The sequence below is a fragment of the Polypterus senegalus genome, chromosome 4, assembly GCF_016835505.1.
Source record: "Polypterus senegalus isolate Bchr_013 chromosome 4, ASM1683550v1, whole genome shotgun sequence".
Taxonomy (NCBI): domain Eukaryota; kingdom Metazoa; phylum Chordata; class Cladistia; order Polypteriformes; family Polypteridae; genus Polypterus; species Polypterus senegalus.
Genome location: NC_053157.1, coordinates 13425585 through 13444683, shown reverse-complemented (window position 1 = coordinate 13444683; position 19099 = coordinate 13425585). Strand labels below are relative to the sequence as shown.

The 19099-nt window shown below is 37.7% G+C and overlaps 1 protein-coding gene across 3 annotated transcripts in view; it reads right to left on the bottom strand.

Annotated features, from left to right (window-relative positions):
* The window catches only part of arfip1 (ADP-ribosylation factor interacting protein 1 (arfaptin 1)), an 85397-nt gene that overhangs the window by 18144 nt on the left and 48154 nt on the right, over nucleotides 1-19099 (bottom strand). For 2 of the 3 annotated variants that reach the window (XM_039750261.1, XM_039750262.1), the window contains 4 exons: nucleotides 17438-17546; nucleotides 8970-9065; nucleotides 5659-5771; nucleotides 955-1176 (listed from right to left, as the gene is read on the bottom strand). In XM_039750261.1, coding sequence (XP_039606195.1) covers nucleotides 955-1176; nucleotides 5659-5771; nucleotides 8970-9065; nucleotides 17438-17546 — 540 coding nt within the window. The remainder of the gene's footprint in view (nucleotides 1-954; nucleotides 1177-5658; nucleotides 5772-8969; nucleotides 9066-17437; nucleotides 17547-19099) is intronic. The other variant, XM_039750263.1, reaches the window with a different exon arrangement.

Below are 19099 nucleotides of genomic sequence, written 5' to 3'. Positions count from 1 at the left end.
TCCTGTCAGCTAAGAACAAGCAACTGAGGCTACAATTTGTATGGGCTCACCAAAATTGGACAATAGAAGATTGGAAAAATGTTGCCTGGTCTGAGGAGTCTCGATTTCTGCTGTGACATTCGGATGGTAGGGTCAGAATTTGTCATCAACAACATGAAAGCATAGATCCATCCTGCATTGTATCAACAGTTCAGGCTGGTGGTGGTGGTGGTGCAATGGTGTGGGGGATATTTTCTTGGCAAAATCTGGGCCCCCTAGTACCAACTGAGCATCACTTAAATGCCACAAGCTACTTGAGTATTGTTACTGATCATGTCCATCCCTTTATTACCGCAGAGTGCCCATCTTGTGACGTCTACTTCCAGCAGGATAACGCATCATGTCACAAAGCTCAGATCATCTCAAACTGGTTTCTTGAACATGACAATGAGTTAACTGGACTCAAATGGCCTCCACTGTCACCAGATCTCAATCCAACAGAGCACCTTTGGCATATGATGGAATGAGAGATTCACATCATGGATGTGTAGCTGAGAAATCTACAAGTGTGTGATGCTATCATGTCAACATGGACTAAAATCCCTGAGGAATGTTTCTGGCACCTTGTTGAATCTATGCCATGGAGAATTACAGCAGTTCTGAAGGCAAAAGGGGGTCCAACACAGTGTTAGAAAGGTGAACCTAATAAGGTGACCGGTGAGTATAGGTCCATTTTTTGCATTTGTAAAACATTACATTTTCCAAAATTTACTTCAAATTAAATACAACTTCTCTTAATTTGATTAGCATGTGATTTACACTATTAATATTAATATTTTCCCCAAAGTTTATGAAAAAACATCCTATTTTAACAATCAATACTGCTTCATTATCACTGTTATGGTTCCCAAGTTATCTGATATATCGTTATGTCATTTACTTGCAAGGTAACATTTTTAAAATGAACTAACTTACGTGTAGTTCTAGAGATTTTAAACTGAGGTCAGCAAAAGCATCACCTAGCTGTCTCTGTGTTTGTACCATCTGGTAGAGCTGGTTAGAGAGGGTTTGTGCAAGTTTCACCACATGTTCATACTTCCTTTTGTTATCTCTCAAAATATCTATTTGTGCTTCAAGTTCCAAGTCCACTGTTCTTGAACCACGTCCCAGTTTTTCTGAGAGAATTTGTCTTGTACACTAGAAGAGAAAATAAATAGTTATTCTGGGATACTTGATAAAGTTAATAAAGAGTGTCAAATTAAAAAAATTAAATTTCCAATTGATTTGTCTACTTTTGTGATATTGTCACGTATTGACATCACGTCACAGTATATCTTGGACTATCAAATGTAAATTGTATAGAATTAACTCCTGTTGGTATGAGTTATTCAAAATGTCAGACTATGAAAGTGATACATAAGCGTATAGGGTACTCAAATAACTAAAGGAATAACTACAATCTCTTTAAGCATAAAAAAAGTAGCTAATCATTTCAAACTAAAAAGACATACTTATATCAGTGTTAGAGTCAGATTCATGATCAATCCAAGACAAAAAATGTAACATAAATGGGAGGCATTAGAGTATCCTGCCTACAGTTCCAATTTAACATCCAGCAATATGCACTTTTTCCAAAACCTAGATGACAAACTGTTACAAACCATGTACATTGTAAGCAGCTCTTTGTGTTTCCTAGTTTATGCTTTACTTTATTTTAATAACACTTGGACTGCTCTGACTCTTATTTCTCTCTTCAAACACATCTATAAACCTTTAAGAAAATTTTAACTAAGCAATCCATTTTATTATCGGATTAGGCCAAATTAGGGGCGCTCAATGTAACTGTCTGGGTGCAAATTGACAGGGATAAGGCCAAACAATGTCCAAAAAAAAAAAAAGTGCAAACTGAGTTCATTACAAATTAATCACTCAGGGAGAGATGAAGAAAAACTAGAGGTTCAATTAAACAAATTTAAATAGCAAGGTTCTGGAGAGCATCCTTTTACCTAGCTTTATGGATGACTAGCAGGAGTACCCGGCATTGGCCCTTTAATGTATAATGAATTTCCCAAATGAAAGAAACACAACACAGAAATAGAACAAACATTTTTTCTGATTCACATTTTATTGTAATAGGTAATATAAGTGGTTATTCCAGAGCCTTTGTACCCACGATATTTTTCCCCCCCTTTGTGGTACGAAAATGAACAAATTCTGAGGATTGCCCACTCTAAAACATGCTACGTAGAGTTGTCCGTGTGAAAGGCATGGGTTTTCCGAATTGATGCCTGCAACTTGCAGCGATTGCCCTTGAGCCTAATTAATTGACATAGCAAAAGCCAAACAAACAGGAAATTGTAGCGGTTTGAAATCAAAGGGTAAATCATTCGGAATCAGCGGTATTCTTGGTATGAAAACATTTTCACGTCTTGCACAACCTGTTATGATAGTTGCTTCAATAATATGTATTGATGGAAAAGTTTCCGGCAATTTAAGATGTGATTCTCTTCAGAAACTCTACTCATTAATCGGTAAGCATAAAAGTCCATTGTACTGAGTTTCTTGACAGCAACAGAGTTGCCCGTAGATGGATCTGTTTGTGGAATTCCAAAGTAATACCCATCTTCGCCTTGCCAAAAGTAGTGGATACTGAAGGGCATCAAACGACGTGTGTGTGTCTGCCACACGCTGAAGACTTCTGTTCCTTTTCTCAATGATAATGTCCCGCTTCCCAAAGTCATTGTCTACCATTACAATGGCAGCCTCATCAAGTGTTGGAGCATTGAATCATTGGTGATGCTCTCCCTGTGGCATTTTGTCAGCTCATATGACAACTTTATAATCATCTGTTGACTTACGTTGAAGTGCAGTCTTGAAAAGGGTGACATATACGTTGTTCTCGTGAAGGAATCGTTCTAAATCCATCACAATGTCCAGTCTCACGTTCAGTATTTCCACAACAGCGCATCATAGACACAGCAGAAGTAATGATCCTATCGTATGGTAAACTTGACCTTGCACTTTGAATGTGGACATGAACCCATCCTCTCGTATTTGTTTAGTTGCACCAAAAGAAGTTATTTGAAAACAGGAATTGTACTTCCTGATGTTGTTCAAGAAATGCTTTGAAATTGGTGTTGATCCTGACATCAAAGAGTGTAGAGGTTCAGGTAGACGAAGTAGAGATAGCAGTTTCACCTTCCCATTTGAGCAACACAATCTCGATTTTAGGGCTCTACAATGAACACAGATATGATCCATTCAGCCAATAACAGCGACAGGGTGTTCATGATATGCAACGTGTCGGTTATATTTGAAAGCCATATTTTTTTAAAATCGTGCTGCATTTGTCCATGTGTTGCATCAGCAGCCCTTCGCCTGTTGGCAGACAGCCTGGTATCACTTTCTTGAGGTGTTTCATCCGCATCAGACATTTTTCCCAACCAAACATACCCCATTGACCTCCTCCTGGTCACAAAGGAGCCCCATGCCCAGTTTGGTGGCGATCGGACGCCCAGTGCAGATTTGTATGTCGGACAAACAAACATACATCAACTACTGCCTCCCTTCCCATTCTTCAGATGTTTCATCCGGTCTTGCATCAGCAGCCCTTCTCCTGTTGGTTTCCCTTTCTTGATGACCTCTTCCTGGTCACAAAGGAGCTGCATGCCCTGTTTGGTGGCGATCAGATGCCCGGTGCAGATTTGTATGGTGGACAAACAAACATACATACATTGACTCTGCTTTAAATATTATATGAACAAATGATTGCCTGGTGGCATTACTTATCCACTTGATCAGCTCAAGTATACTTAAGCACTCTTTCATACCTTTCACTTCCTTCTGCACAACTGGGCCTTTGCCCCAACTCTCGTTCCCAGCCTAGACTAAACCCCTGATCAAGGTCACTTGTGTTTAAATTTGAGAACCACTTGCACTGGAGGGGTGAGTCTACCTTTTCCAGTGGGACACAAGGTTGCAATCTCTCTATCAACTTCTAATATTCCTGGACTCCAAAAAGCATTCAATTGTCTTTAAAATGTCAGGTTTTTACTTTTGGTCAAAGCATTCATTGACTCTACTTCGTCTGTTGTATCTGTTAAATAAAAGAACAGTTGCTTGTTTTACTTGTCCAGGGAGAACACTGTACTCCAGTTACTAGTTTTTTTTTTCTCTCTCTGTCTCATAGGGGTCTGAGCCAAGAATTTTATCTGTGCCAACCAAGCAGTGCCCTTGCCAGTCAAACACTCTTCACAAACATTTAATGATACTACATGCTTAACTAATGCTTTGAGCTGCACTTGCCTAAATGTAACTGTTTTTTAGCCGTATTGTGCCTGCCAAGCAAGCAGTTTCAGGTCAACAATTCTGATGGCTTAAAATCCTGTCCTTTAGAAGAGACAAAGAATCAAAATTGCTTTAATAAAGTAGATTTGAAGATTCTTGTGTCATATAACAAAAAAAAAAAAAAACAGAAACTGCAAATTACAACCCCAGTTCCAAAAAAGTTGGGACGCTGTGTTGAATGCAAATGAAAAAAGAATGCAATGATTTGCAAATCTCATAAATCCATATTGTATTCATAATAGAGCAAAACAAGTATATAAAATGTTGAGACACTTTACTATTTCATGAAAAATGTTAGCTCATTTTGAATCTGATGGCAGCAACAGGTCTCAAAAAAGTTGGGACGGAGGCAACAAAAAGCTGGAAAAGCAAGTGGTACTAAAAAGAAACAGCTGGAGGAACATTTTGATGTTTTGCAGCTAACTAGGTTAATTGGCAAAAGGTCAGCAACATGAGGAGATATAAAAAGAGCATCTTAGAAAAGCAGAGTCTCTCAGAAGTAATGAAGGACAGAGGGCTCACATTTCTGCAAAAACTACATCTACAAATTGTGTAACAATTTCAGAATAATGTTCCTCAAAATAAAAGACTTTGAATATATCATCATCTACAGTATGCAACATCATCAAAAGATTCAGAGAATCTAGAGAAATCTCTGTGTGCAAAGGACACGGCCGAAAATCAATATTGGATACCTGTGACCTTTGGGCCCTCTGGTGGCTCTGCATTAAAAACAGGCATGATTTTATCATGGAAATCACTGTTTGGGCACAGGAACACTTCTAAAAATCATTATCTGTGAACATAGTTCAATGTGCCATCCACAAATGCAGATTAAAGCTCTATCATGAAAAGAACAAGCCATATGTGAAAATTATCCAGAAACACCATGGTCTACTCTGGGCCAAAGCTCATTTAAAATGGACTGAGGCAAAGTGGAAAACTTTTCTGTGGAAAGATGAATTGAAATTTGAAATTCTTTTTGGAAAACATGATGCTGCGTCTAAAGGACTAAAGAGACCATCCAGCTTGTTATCATTGCTTAACATACTTACAGTAAACATGCATGAAAGTTCTGTACCCGTGAAGAGCTAATTGGGCAAGTTAACACAGATCTGGTAGTGACATCCCTATCCACTGTGGCTGCTATAGCTCCGTGATGTAATGCTGACCTTGCACAGCATTATGGGGCACTGGGGAAAAAAAGTTTTTACTTGCATATGCTGGCTGCACAATAAATTTTAAAGGGAAAAAGGGCAATAGGAAACTCAGTAAATTTGCACACAGACATGAAATGAGAAATACTTCCCCTTACTTTTCAGATATACTTACTTTGTAAGTGTTAATACTCCACTTTCGTACCAGCTCCAGTTTCTCAATGGCAGGATTCTTCAACTCATCAGCAACAACCACTGCCCCACTTTGAGAATCTAATTTTACCATACCTGCAAAAAATTGCAAAAACTAAGTTAATTATAAGATAGTATTATTTTCTGGGGCACATTATCCCATACAATGTCACAAGGAGCCAGAGTCTAACCTTGATGATTGGCCACCAAGGCAAAGATGCTTCCAGGATGTAGCAACGGAGGCACACACTCATGCAAAGGCAACTTATAAATCTCAGTTAAATAAACATAAGAGAGAAAATCTACCTGAATATGGAATGATCATGAAAACTTATATAAACAAGTACTTAAAACAATGCATTAAGATTGTGGCTTAATTTTAACCATATACAGCAAAATATGCAAAAAAAAAAAACCAAGAAAATTCAGTGAGAGATAGTCTGAATGCCATCTGTGATAAAAACAACAAAAACTACCAAAGTGAAGTAAGGGGACAAAGAAGCCTTAGTTTTAATCCATTCAGACAGAAATATCTAGCCTTTTACAGTAATAGTGTAAGATACATTCACTAAAAGATAATTTAGTACAGATGGCATGTACTTTTGTTTAAAAGATCTAATTCAAATTGTCAAGTTTCGGTAAATTTTGCTTCACTGAAAAGAATACGTGGTTTAACAGTCTTTGTCAAATTATGCTTAAGTCGTCCAGCTTCTCTGTAACTTGTTCAACTTTCTCCAAAAGTGAAATAACGAAAAATGGTACGTAATGTTAAAAATTCTGCTGCAATAACCACAGAATGGGTAACACTAAAATGTGCTTCTTTGACAAAGAAATGGCATTTTTCTTGGGATATCTAAGCAATATGTAAAAGAAACCTATGCAGTTGCCACTCATCTTTCCTCTTTAATTTGTATTGTAACAAGCATCTTATAAAGCAACGGACACTCCCACTGAAGCAGAACATACAAGTTTGCTAAGTGGTGATTTTTACTTTTACAGATATGACACTGTATAAGGGACAATGAGTATTAAGTCACAGCACATGGGAAAATACACTGAATGCTACTTAGTAGCAAATTACATGTCAAAATATACACAACATTTACAATAAACAAATACAAGCATTTTAATAAAGCAAAGAAAAAATGGATAATTGTTAGGAGATAGGAACATGTGATTTTGCAACATGAAAGCCTTTACATCTTAGAAGAAAAAGAATGGAATTTTTAACCCAAGAAGATTTGATTAGTAACAAAATTACAAAGACCTAAGAAAAACCGTAGTTTTCTATTGCTGTAAAACAAGCAGAAGAGTAAAAATAAGACACGGATTATAAGATGTTGGTGAAAGCTATGTGTATATACTATACAGCAATAATTAACTGCCAAAATGAAAAAAAAAAAAACAGATTTTATTTGATGTTTTATTAAATATTATATATCTAGTTCTCAAGTTCAGTCCTGGGTGCCACTTGTGGCCGCAGGTTTTTGTTCCAACAAGTTTGACAATCAGTGAGTTGTTTTTACCTTTCATTGCTTCAATTTTTTAATTAGCTGTTCTTTTTATTTTTTTTTTTATTTTGTATTCAGAAAAGTGCATTAGTGTTACATTTACATTTAAAAGAAATATTGCATTTTTTTGCCATATCTTAAGATGCTTAACTATGTCATTGTTTTAAATTCACTTTTTCTGTGGCGTTTGTCAACTTAATTGTGTCCAAAAGCATTTGACAATTATTGAAGAGCACAGCAGACATCAGGGCAAGTGATCCTGACTTCTAAAAGGAACCTATATTAGCATTGCACACTTGTGTGTTCATTTGCAATTAAATTGCATAAATAACCTGAAAACTAAAAAGAACTAATTGTTGAAAAGCAAAACAGAATTCTTATGCCCCTAAATTCCTGCTCTGTCCAGTAGTACTAGGGTGTTTTACCGTGTTAGCCATTATGAATATAGTGAGAAGTCAAGCAAAATGACACCTTTTGCTGGATAGTTAAGAGCTTCGTGGTGAAGCCTTTTCCGAGTTATAACTGAATACTGCTCGTCAATCGTGCCCCTTGGGTCGACCTTCGTACTAACCTAGTCCTCGTCATCTAAGGGAAATTGCATGCACCCCATCGCGTCAAAGGCAACATAGTCGCCCAAGTATGGCTAGGGGGAAGTAATCATTACAAGGTTCCACTAGATGATTGGTACGCAGCCAGGGAGGCACTCATAAGGAAACCAGCCAGGAACGTCTTGACAGTCAGTGGTCAAAGAGACCCTTCAGTGGTCAAGAAGACCATAGTCTGGAACTTGTTATGGTACTACTCCTTGTCCAATCCTCTATATGATATGGATCAGGATCATATGGGATGGCATTTTGAGTAGGCCTAATGTATTACACCCTTATTAAGACGGTGAAAGGCATCTTTGGGTGTTTAAGAGTGATAGTCATCACCTGAGATGTAACTGTACCATTCATGTGGTTAATTGTTATACGATTATGATTAAATGTGCTTCTGCTAATGTAAGTTGTCGAAGAGCCAATTCAACCACTACCTTAAAAGATTACAATATGCAAGCTTTCGAAGCAACTCAGGCAATGTAAAAATTACATCTTGCCTGAGGAAGGGGCCTGAGTTGCCTTGAAAGCTTGCATATTGCAATCTTTTTAGTTAGCTAATAAAAGGTGTCATTTTGCTTGACTTCTCACTACTTTGTTCAGTAAAACATTAAGCACAATTATTTTTATAACTACTGGATTAATGCAAAAATACACAAACTGGAAGAAACGGTTTGCTTAATTAATGCAGGAGTCAAATTAAAAGAAGAAAACGGTTGGGATAAAAACCTGCAGCCAAAATTGACCTCAAGGATTGAACTTGAAAATGACCGAAAAGATACCAAGAATATTTCCAGTCTTGTTGCAGAGAAGAGGACTACAAAGTTCTATTCTGACTAAGGTCAAAGTAGAAGATTAGCAATACTGAAGGAAAAAGAAACATTAGAACAAACAAAAAAAAATATTTTTTTTCATATTAAGGGAATAAGAAAATTCTCATCCGGAATCAAAACGTGAACATACATGGCAGGTAAAAGCAGCAAAAGTATTAAAAATGCTGTTTTGCTAAAGTGAGGAGGAGTTGTTATTTTGAGCACAAAGTAGGCTGCAAGAAGAAGAAACCAAAGTAAAATAGTGAGAGAGAGGCTTCAGGATATTGTAGAAACCATTTGCAGATCTGCAATCAAAGCAGAAGTAAGTTTCTGTTGAGAGAAACAAGTTAATATTCCAGGTAGCACAAAGTATACCTCTTGGACCAAAAAAATCATTTCCTGCTCCGGCTAACCTGCTGGCTGCCACACTGCTAGGAGAGACAACAGGTGATGAAGGCTGGCTTGAAGAGCCTGTAAAAGGGTACAAATGTGAAAATGATTCAAATTTGACATAAGACAATTTCTATAGGAAAGTGACACACTAAATAACTAATATACTCTTAAAGGGATGGGTGGAGGAGGCATAACCAGAAGGTGGGATAGGAGAATAAATAAGCACTTGGCCTGCTGCTTGAAGCCAATTTTAGGATACTATGTGTTAGTACTTAATTATGTTTTCTTATATTTGTGACAAAGACAGCTTTTGAATTTGGCAAATAAATAACAAAGGCTGCAATATATAACTTGTTTTATTAGGTTTAGTACCTTTGATTTCCACTAGCTTTGAAACATGTATCCCCCAAGGGCAGTATCAGCAGTTAGATGGCAAATTGTAAATCCTTCATTAGCCTGTTTGACAATAAGGCTTAACAAAAAATGCAACTGCCAATTGTCAACTCTGCAGTCTCAGCCTTTCTTTGTATTGCTAAGAGCATCTTACTTTAGTCATTTTTCAAGATTAAAGCTATAAACATTTGGAAGTATTTACAGAAGCCATTTTTTTAATAAAATGATCTAAATATTTTCTGCTTTCTGAGCATAAAATGGCTTACATTTGCAGTTTTCTTATAATCTTCAAAAAGACTTGTTCCAGACACTAAACAGGAAGTCAGTACTGTCTATAATACAAACTTAAAGGTATGCATTTTTTATATAACATCACACATAAAGCCTTGTTGGTCATGTACAGTGGTGTGAAAAACTATTTGCCCCCTTCCTGATTTCTTATTCTTTTGCATGTTTGTCACACAAAATGTTTCTGATCATCAAACACATTTAACCATTAGTCAAATATAACACAAGTAAACACAAAATGCAGTTTTTAAATGATGGTTTTATTATTTAGGGAGAAAAAAAATCCAAACCTACATGGCCCTGTGTGAAAAAGTAATTGCCCCTTGTTAAAAATCACCTAACTGTGGTGTATCACACCTGAGTTCAATTTCCGTAGCCACCCCCAGGCCTGATTACTGCCACACCTGTTTCAATCAAGAAATCACTTCAATAGGAGCTGCCTGACACAGAGAAGTAGACCAAAAGCACCTCAAAAGCTAGACATCATGCCAAGATCCAAAGAAATTCAGGAACAAATGAGAACAGAAGTAATTGAGATCTATCAGTCTGGTAAAGGTTAAAAAGCCATTTCTAAAGCTTTGGGACTCCAGCGAACCACAGTGAGAGCCATTATCCACAAATGGAAAAAACATGGAACAGTGGTGAACCTTCCCAGGAGTGGCCGGCCCACCAAAATTACCCCAAGAGCGCAGAGACGACTCATCCGAGAGATCACAAAAGACCCCAGGACAACGTTTAAAGAACTGCAGGCCTCACTTGCCTCAATTAAGGTCAGTGTTCACGACTCCACCAAAAGAAAGAGACTGGGCAAAAACGGCCTGCATGGCAGATTTCCAAGACGCAAACCACTGTTAAGCAAAAAGAACATTATATTTTGCTAAGAAACATGTCAATGATTGCCAAGACTTTTGGAAAAATACCTTGTGGACTGATGAGACAAAAGTTGAACTTTTTGGAAGGCAAATGACCGTTACATCTGGCGTAAAAGGAACACAGTATTTCAGAAAAAGAACATCATACCAACAGTAAAATATGGTGGTGGTAGTGTGATGGTCTGGGGTTGTTTTGCTGCTTCAGGACCTGGAAGGCTTGTTGTGATAGATGGAACCATGAATTCTACTGTCTACCAAAAAATCCTGAAGGAGAATGTCCGGCCATCTGTTTGTCAACTCAAGCTGAAGCAATCTTGGGTGCTGCAACAGGACAATGACCCAAAACACACCAGCAAATCCACCTCTGAATGGCTGAAGAAAAACAAAATGAAGACTTTGGAGTGGCCTAGTCAAAGTCCTGACCTGAATCCAATTGAGATGCTATGGCGTGACCTTAAAAAGGCGGTTCATGCTAGAAAACCCTCAAATAAAGCTGAATTACAACAATTCTGCAAAGATGAGTGGTCCAAAATTCCTCCAGAGCGCTGTAAAAGACTCATTGCAAGTTATCGCAAACGCTTGATTGCAGTTATTGCTGCTAAGGGTGGCACAACCAGTTACTAGGTTCAGGGGGCAATTACTTTTTCACACAGGGCCATGTAGGTTTGGATTTTTTTACTCCTTAAATAATAAAAACCATCATTTAACAACTGCATTTTGTGTTTACTTGTGTTATATTTGACTAATGGTTAAATGTGTTTGATGATCAGAAACATTTTGTGTGACAAACATGCAAAAGAATAAGAAATCAGGAAGGGGGCAAATAGTTTTTCACACCACTGTATTTTAAACATCTGTTTTTATAACTTCACTCATCACAAGAAAGCAGGAATAACTGGAGGTACATTAACAGAACAAAAAGAAACATTAAGGAACAAACAAAACTGTATTAGTATGGGAGTCCTTAATGAAACTCACCATCTTAAGCAAATTATGCATTTCTTAATGCTTAAACAGCTGGCTGGCCTATACATTTTAACTTATCACCTGCCAAAGGCTACAGCCACACTACTATGATTTCATTTAAAAATGTAGACTTTAGTCTCCATTTCTGCCTTTCATCTACAATACCCCAAGTATTTTTAAGCACCATAACCTAAGGCTTTGAAAATGCTTAATTGGGCTGTATTCTTCTGAAAATACTGGCTTGACGTTGCTACTTGGAGAAAATATGCTTAATATGTAGTCCTTCTGTAATTGGGTCCTGATCATTAAATAGTCTTGTTCCCTGATTAGTCAATCTTTATTGGGGGGAAAAAAAACATTCCAACATAGTGGGTAAAACAGAATGACTTTCTATGGCGCTTGTTGTGTTGCTTACTTATATGCATCTAAATTGTGTTTTCTACAGAATTAATGCTGCATACATATGCAAAAGGCCAGTCATTTACTGGTCGCTACAGTTTTATGATAAATCCCATGGCTGGCAGCATTACCACCACTGCAAGGATTTTTCTGCTGATGGGTGTGTACCTGTTATAGTTGAACGTGAACATCATTTGTGTTTTTGGTTCTTTTGATGTGAAAATTCTAGTATAAACAGAGATAGTGTTAATTTACAAATGTGGGTTTTAAACGAAAACAGTGGGCGTAGCCTAAGTCTTTTTCTTAACATGTACCCATGTAAATGTTTGATCAATGACCCTGTGAAAGAGTGTCCCACTTTAGAATTTTTTTTAAAGTACATTTTATTTTTTTCAAAAAGCAGAACACCTCAAAGGCAACATAACAGACACCACCATTTACTTTTAACTCATCACAGAGAAAACAATGGAGGGGGAAAAAAAGCAAAACAAAATTCAGCCCCCACATACATATTTAATAGTACACCGCATGGGTTCTTGCTGGTATATGTCATACCAGTCTCCTAAGCACAATAATGTTCCTTTTATTCACACTTTTAATATGTGGACATTATTGCCCGAATCAGGTCACCCTCATACACTGGGTGATATAAAAACCATTTATTATTTGTTTCATTATAGAATCCTCAGCATTCTTATTGAAAGGTACAACAGACGGCCATAAAATGTGTCAAAATTAGTAATGCTTATAGTTCCTTTAAATAAGTAACAGGTTCAGTTGCAGAAAAATATGAGCTATATTTGTATTTTTCAGAATGCATTTTCTATATCAAAATATTCCCCAACGTAGGATTCACCACTGACTTAATAATATTTATTCTTGTTGGTATTAAAACTGTAAAATGTAAAAAGCAGCAAATTCTAGTTTGCTGCTGTTATCTGGGGAGATCTTCATAGTTGTTTTATTGACTTTCTATATAAATGGAACATACTGGAAATGATTGAGTTAGCTGAATCAAATCCCACTTGACCAAATGTGTACATGGTACAATAGCTTAGATATAATAAGTAATATTAATGCACGGCAGTACACTGAAGATAAAAAGATTAAATAGGAAATACATCCATTCTGCTTTGGTAAGACAGCGGCTATATATGCCAAACAAAATGACATGGATTTTTTTTTTGTAATGCTAGCTTAAACTAAGAAGAAATAATGGAAAAAAGCATCATAGGTTTCCTTAATAGAATACTATGAAATGTGTAACATTAATCAAATGGAGACTATGGCTAAACTTCAAGAAAGATATGACAATAAACACTATACTAATAGGCAATTCTGTCTACCACAGTATTATGGAACTGAACTTCTGGAGTTCATAAAAAATCTAGGTCTGAAAATGTTGATCTAAAGCGGTCATCAGAATTTGAACAAAAATTGTCTCTGCATAATAAAAGTAAACTAGCCAACGCCCGCCGTAGCATACAGCGGTGTAAGAATAGGAACAGAAAACTGTGAGAAAGGAATTCAGAAATCAAGAAGAAATACTTCTCGAAAGACACAGTTGTGAATAGGTGTGTTGCTGGAGACGACAGATAATGAGTCAAAAGATCTAACCCTAGAAAAAGCCACATACAAGACTGGTTGTTGTAGATTAACGCAAATCTTTGCAACCATAATGCAAGGCGGGATGTTGGGGTCGTGTTTGAAGTAAATGACAATGGTAGCAGGGAGAATCTTGGAAAGAGTTTGAATTTCAGCTTCACCACTATAAACTCCAGATGTTTCCATGTATTGATAGTACTCATGACTTGTTGTGATAACTCGACTTGCGTTGGAAAGAACAACAGGAAGAACGTCTCCACATCTGTCCCAATGTGATGCAACAAAATCTACTGCCCTATGTCGTAGTGAGAGTGCATTGCCTTAGTCAACCTTTTGTGTCAAGAAATAACCCACTGATAGGAAAAGGCAGTTGCCGGATCCCAGAATAGAGAAGACATTGTACAAAAACCCGTCGACAGAGAAGATACTGTCGTTCATTTTATAACAAAGGCTTAGGAAACAACTGTCGCAGTATAACGAAAATAGCAAGGAGTGAAACCAATGCCAATGGTCAAGAGTACCTTCCTGAAGCAGGCTACAGAAAAGACTCCCAGGCGCACACTTGGCCAAAGTGAATGGTCACACGGTCAGGCTAGATATAGGGCGGTGACATGACACCAACGGGGTCATGAGAGAGGAGCAGGGAACGCGGTATTTCGAAGGAGGAATAGGAATCGAGAAAAGCAACGTAGGGGTGTATGGTAGGCCGCAGGCAGCATGGGCAAGGGTTTGGAAGAGGAGGAATAGGAATCAAGAAATGCCATGTAGGCTGCATGTGGGGGGGACCGGGTTTGAAGAGGAAGCAGGACAAACCAATCAGAATCGAGAAATGCCATGTGTGATGGGGGGACCGGTTTTGAAGAGGAAGCAGGACGAACCAATAGGAATCAAGAAATGTTGTGCGGGCTGCGTGTCTAGCGGTTTTGAAGAGGAAGCAGGACGAATATAAGATTAAGAATGTATATCATGTAAGAGAGTCAATGAAATGAAATACTGTGTTACACATGGACTGACCCACACTACTCGCCTACAAATGATAAAAAGTAAATGTCAAAAAAAAAAAAATGCTGAAGGTTCAAGGTCATTGGGTTCACATCCTTTACTTTGAACTCCTTTACCTTAATTTAAATCACCTATTTTTCAATATTTCTACATATATTGTTTGAAAGAGGACTCTATTTACCTATTTGTGTTTTCTCTTTCTAGCTAACTTAAAAGAGCATATACAATGTTAATAAACAGAAATACTTCAAGAATAATTTATTTTACCCTAGTGCCACAAAACATTCAGGATCATGATCCTTACCTTGACATTTTGAAATATTTGAAAAACCTTTTTTTTGTCTCAGCTGTTTTCTTTGGGACACTTTGCTTACAGCTTACAACTTTTTTTTATACTTGCTGAATGGTAAAAACAGCTCAGTGATACAGCTGAAATACAATGACTACAGGGGGGGCAATTATGAAACATGAAGAGTGTAGGTAAGACTATTGAGCTGCTTCAAATGCTTTGGAGTACTACCACCTTTAAATCCCAAAGCATTTTTTCCAATGATATTCAAGTTCATCTTAACCAAACACAATTCAACATTAGCTGAACTACAATACAGAAGAAGAATATAATTCAATCAAAGGAAGTTGACAGGCATCACTTCAGGCAAACTAATTAATGCTAATTTCGAATTTCTTAGCATCAACTCAAGAGCATGGGCTAACAACACCTGGCATTCTTTTTAATAAATCACTCTGGAATTTTATAAATATAAATGAAAATAAACAGAAAAGGAGAAGTACATTTATAAACAAAGATGAAAACCTGCATGGGGAAAGACTGACTAATAAACACCAATTTCAATTTCATTAATTTGAAGCTAATCAATTATTTTCTCTTAGGGTACAAGCATATTAATGCACAATTTAGAACTATAACACAGTAACTAAACAAACAGCTTAACATGTACAAATGCTTGAATTAAACAAATTACAGAGAATCCACCACGGAAAGTTTATTAAAGAAAAATATAATTACAATGTACTGCATAATAGAAAGTCTGATTAAGGCATTAAGAACGAAAATGCATCAGAGGCAGAGCATAAAAATAACAATGTAAAAGATAAAAGTAATAATAGATAATAGAGGGGAATTTTACATGAATATTGAAAATATGAGGTAATAAAAGATACAGTCTGAAGCCTTGTCCAGGATCATTCCTGCATTGCATCCTATGCTTGCTGGGATAGGCTCAAGCTTTCCTACAACCCTGCTCAGCATAAAGCAGGTTTAGAAAATGGAAGGATGGATGGATGGACGAAAGACATGGGATTCTATATCACTAGTCATTCTGTAAAAATACTAAAATATTAAAAGTTAAGTCAGGTGAAAGATTAAAAGGCAATATTAGAGAAAATAGTAGCTGTGTATCTATCAACCTAATGGATTAATAATACAACTTTCCTAAAGTATTATGAAAGTGTGTCCATTAGCCAAGTTAACGGTTTAGTAATTACTAGGTTGCACAATTAGATGTCTGAACCATTTGCTTCTTTCTAATATAATAAAAGAGTGTGAAAAAGGTATTGAGGAGGCTACAATTTGTCACATTAGCGCCCACTGTTCACTTAATCTTTATGAAAGAAAGATTAATCCTAAAAATCTTAAAAGCTCAATAAAATATTTATTACTTAGAGGACTTGACAAGTGGCAAGAAGAAAAAAATAATCTTTGCTGTCTTGTGGGAGAAACCTTGTCTTGTGAGCAAAGAGTAAAAAGTACATTCACAACAATTACGACAAAACATTTTAAAGGTTTTCAAAAAAGATATGATTCATGTTATTATTTACTTTAAAAAGCATATGGCTGTTGTCACAGTTGGCTGGGGGGCGTCCGGAGGACGGCTTACGGCTCCCCAAGACCACGTGGGGGCGACCAACCTGGTGGCTATGGGGAACAGCCCTGTAGGGGCCCGTGGTCACTGCCAGGGAGTGCCCCAATGCCTATGGAGCCCTGGACCTCAGCACTTCCGCCACACTGGGGAGTGCCGGTGGAAGCTAATCGGGAGGCACCTGGAGCACATCCGGGTGGTCATAAAAGGGGCCACCTCTCTCGGTTCGTTGGCTGCAGTCGGGCGAGGAGAAAGACAAGGTCTTGGAGAGGCAAGGAGGCGGCCTAAAGAGAAAGGGAGGCATTGGACTGTTGGTCTGGACTTTTGGGGACTTTGGGGTTGTGTGTGCACAATTGTAAATAATAGGATTGTTAATAAATGTGTGTTGGGTGCAACAATGATGTCCGCCTATCTGTATCCGGGCTGAGCTCAACACTGTATAAATGCACTTTAATTGCAAATAGCTTCTTTTTCACATTACAAAGCATATTTAGATGTAGCAGTAACAGGGGCCATATGAGGCTCTAGATGGGGTAGACAGAATATGGTACTGAAAGGGGCTATTGGCATATCATCCTTTCATCCACCTTCCTCTACATGCTGAATACTTTTCACAAATACTGCATTAGACAGCTAAAGCAAACAAGCAATTTGCTAAATCGAGAAAAAAATGTTTAGCACATTAGCACAGCAGGCTTATCGTTACATCCCACAATGAAATGGCCAAAGGCCTGGTGAGTTTTCCCACATACATTTTGTCCAGCAATATCTGTCCCTAGACAACATCAAAAAAGTGGAATAAATCTGGAATGGAATGAAGTGAAAGGAGCTTATCACAATAATATCATTGGTTAATGTTATGAGCTACTCTAAGTCAGTCTAAGGGTCTAGGATAAAAATGTTCAGCTAATCACAGTAAGCTACAAAAAAAAAAAAAAAAAATACATAAAATACATTACTGAATGTTGTTTCATTTAGAGAAAACAAAGAGTTCTCAGAAAATTCACAAAATATAAAGAGCTATAAAGCCAAAACAGCTTTTTACCTTTATATGGCTCAGCTTCTATTATTCCCTCTGTTGTTGCACCATAATTACTAGAGGTGATGTGTGTCTCAGACAGATTCAATCCTCCAGGCACATGGCGGTTCAGGTCCTGTAAGATACGTGTGCAAAATAAACATTCTTTTTCTTCTTGCATGCTCCCAACCTACCAGCTACCAAGATCAGAGCTATTTGTTTTACTCTTTTGTTCTGAAAATCATGTACATTATTTATCCCATTCAAAAAAATATATCCATCATTTTACAAACCTGCTTATCCAGAACAAGGTTGCTCAGAAGCTAAAGCCTATCCTATCAAACATCAGGTGCAAGGTAGAAAAAATCCCTGCACAGGGCACCAGTCCATCGCAATGTGAACACGTATGATCAATTTGGCAACACCGATTTACCTAACTTGTACGTTTTTGGACTGTGAGAGTAAACCCACGTGGACATGGAGAGAACAAACAAACTCCATGCATGGAGTGCCACTACTGCTGTGCCACCCAAAAATAAAGTGTAATAAATATAGTGATTGCAAAACAGATTAGCAAAACAATAACTATATACAAATCAACTGATTTGTAGAAAGTGTTTATCCCTCACCTCAACAACAAGATAAAAGATGAAAATAATTGCTTATATTATATTATATTAGGGCATCCGGTGTTTTGCCAAATCAATATGTGGACAATACAAATTTCCATACCGGTTCGGTTGAGCCGCGGGTTAATAACGACCGCCACCAGTACTGTTAGCCAACAGGATGCTGCCGGAAATTGGGCTACTGTGGCCAAAGAAGAAGAAGGAGAAGGAGGGGAGGAGGAAGGTAAAGAGAGCTGAACTGAGGGTAGGAACTTTGAACGTTGGCAGTATGACTGGTAAGTGGAGAGAGTTAGCAGATACGATGGAGAGAAGGAAGGTTAATATATTGTGCGTGCAAGAGACTAAATGGAAGGGGAGTAAAGCCAGGTGGATCAGAGGTGGATTCAAATTGTTCTATCATGGTGTGGATAGGAGGTGAAATGGAATAGGAGTTATTCTGAAAGAACAGTATGTTAAGAGTGTTTTGGAGTTGAAAAGAGTGTCAGACAGAATAATGATTGTGAAGCTGAAAATTGGAGGTGTGATGATGAATGTTGTTAGTGCATATGCCCCGCAAGTTGGGTGTGCAATGGATGAGAAAGAAGATTTTTGGAGTGAGTTGGATGAAGTCATGAACAACGTACCCAAGGGACAAAAAGTGGTGATTGCAGCATATTTCAATGGACATGTTGTTGAAGGAAACCGAGGAGACAAGGAGGTGATGGGTATGTATGGTGTCAAGGAAAGGAAAGAAGAAGGTCAGAGGACAGTGGATTTTGCCAAAAGGATGGACATGGCTGTGGTGAATGCGTATTTTAAGAAGAGAGAGGAACATAGGGTTACGTACAAGAGTGGAGGAAGATGCACACAGATAGATTATATCCTATGCAGAAGAGTCAATCTGAAGGAGATTGAAGACTGCAAAGTGGTGGCAGGGGAAAATGTAGTTAAGCAGCATAGGATGATGGTCTGTAGGATGACGTTGGAGATCAAGAAGAGGAAGAGAGTGAGGGCACAGCCAAGGATCAAATGGTGAAAATTGGAAAAAGAAGACTGCAAGGTTGAGTTTAGGGAGAAGTTG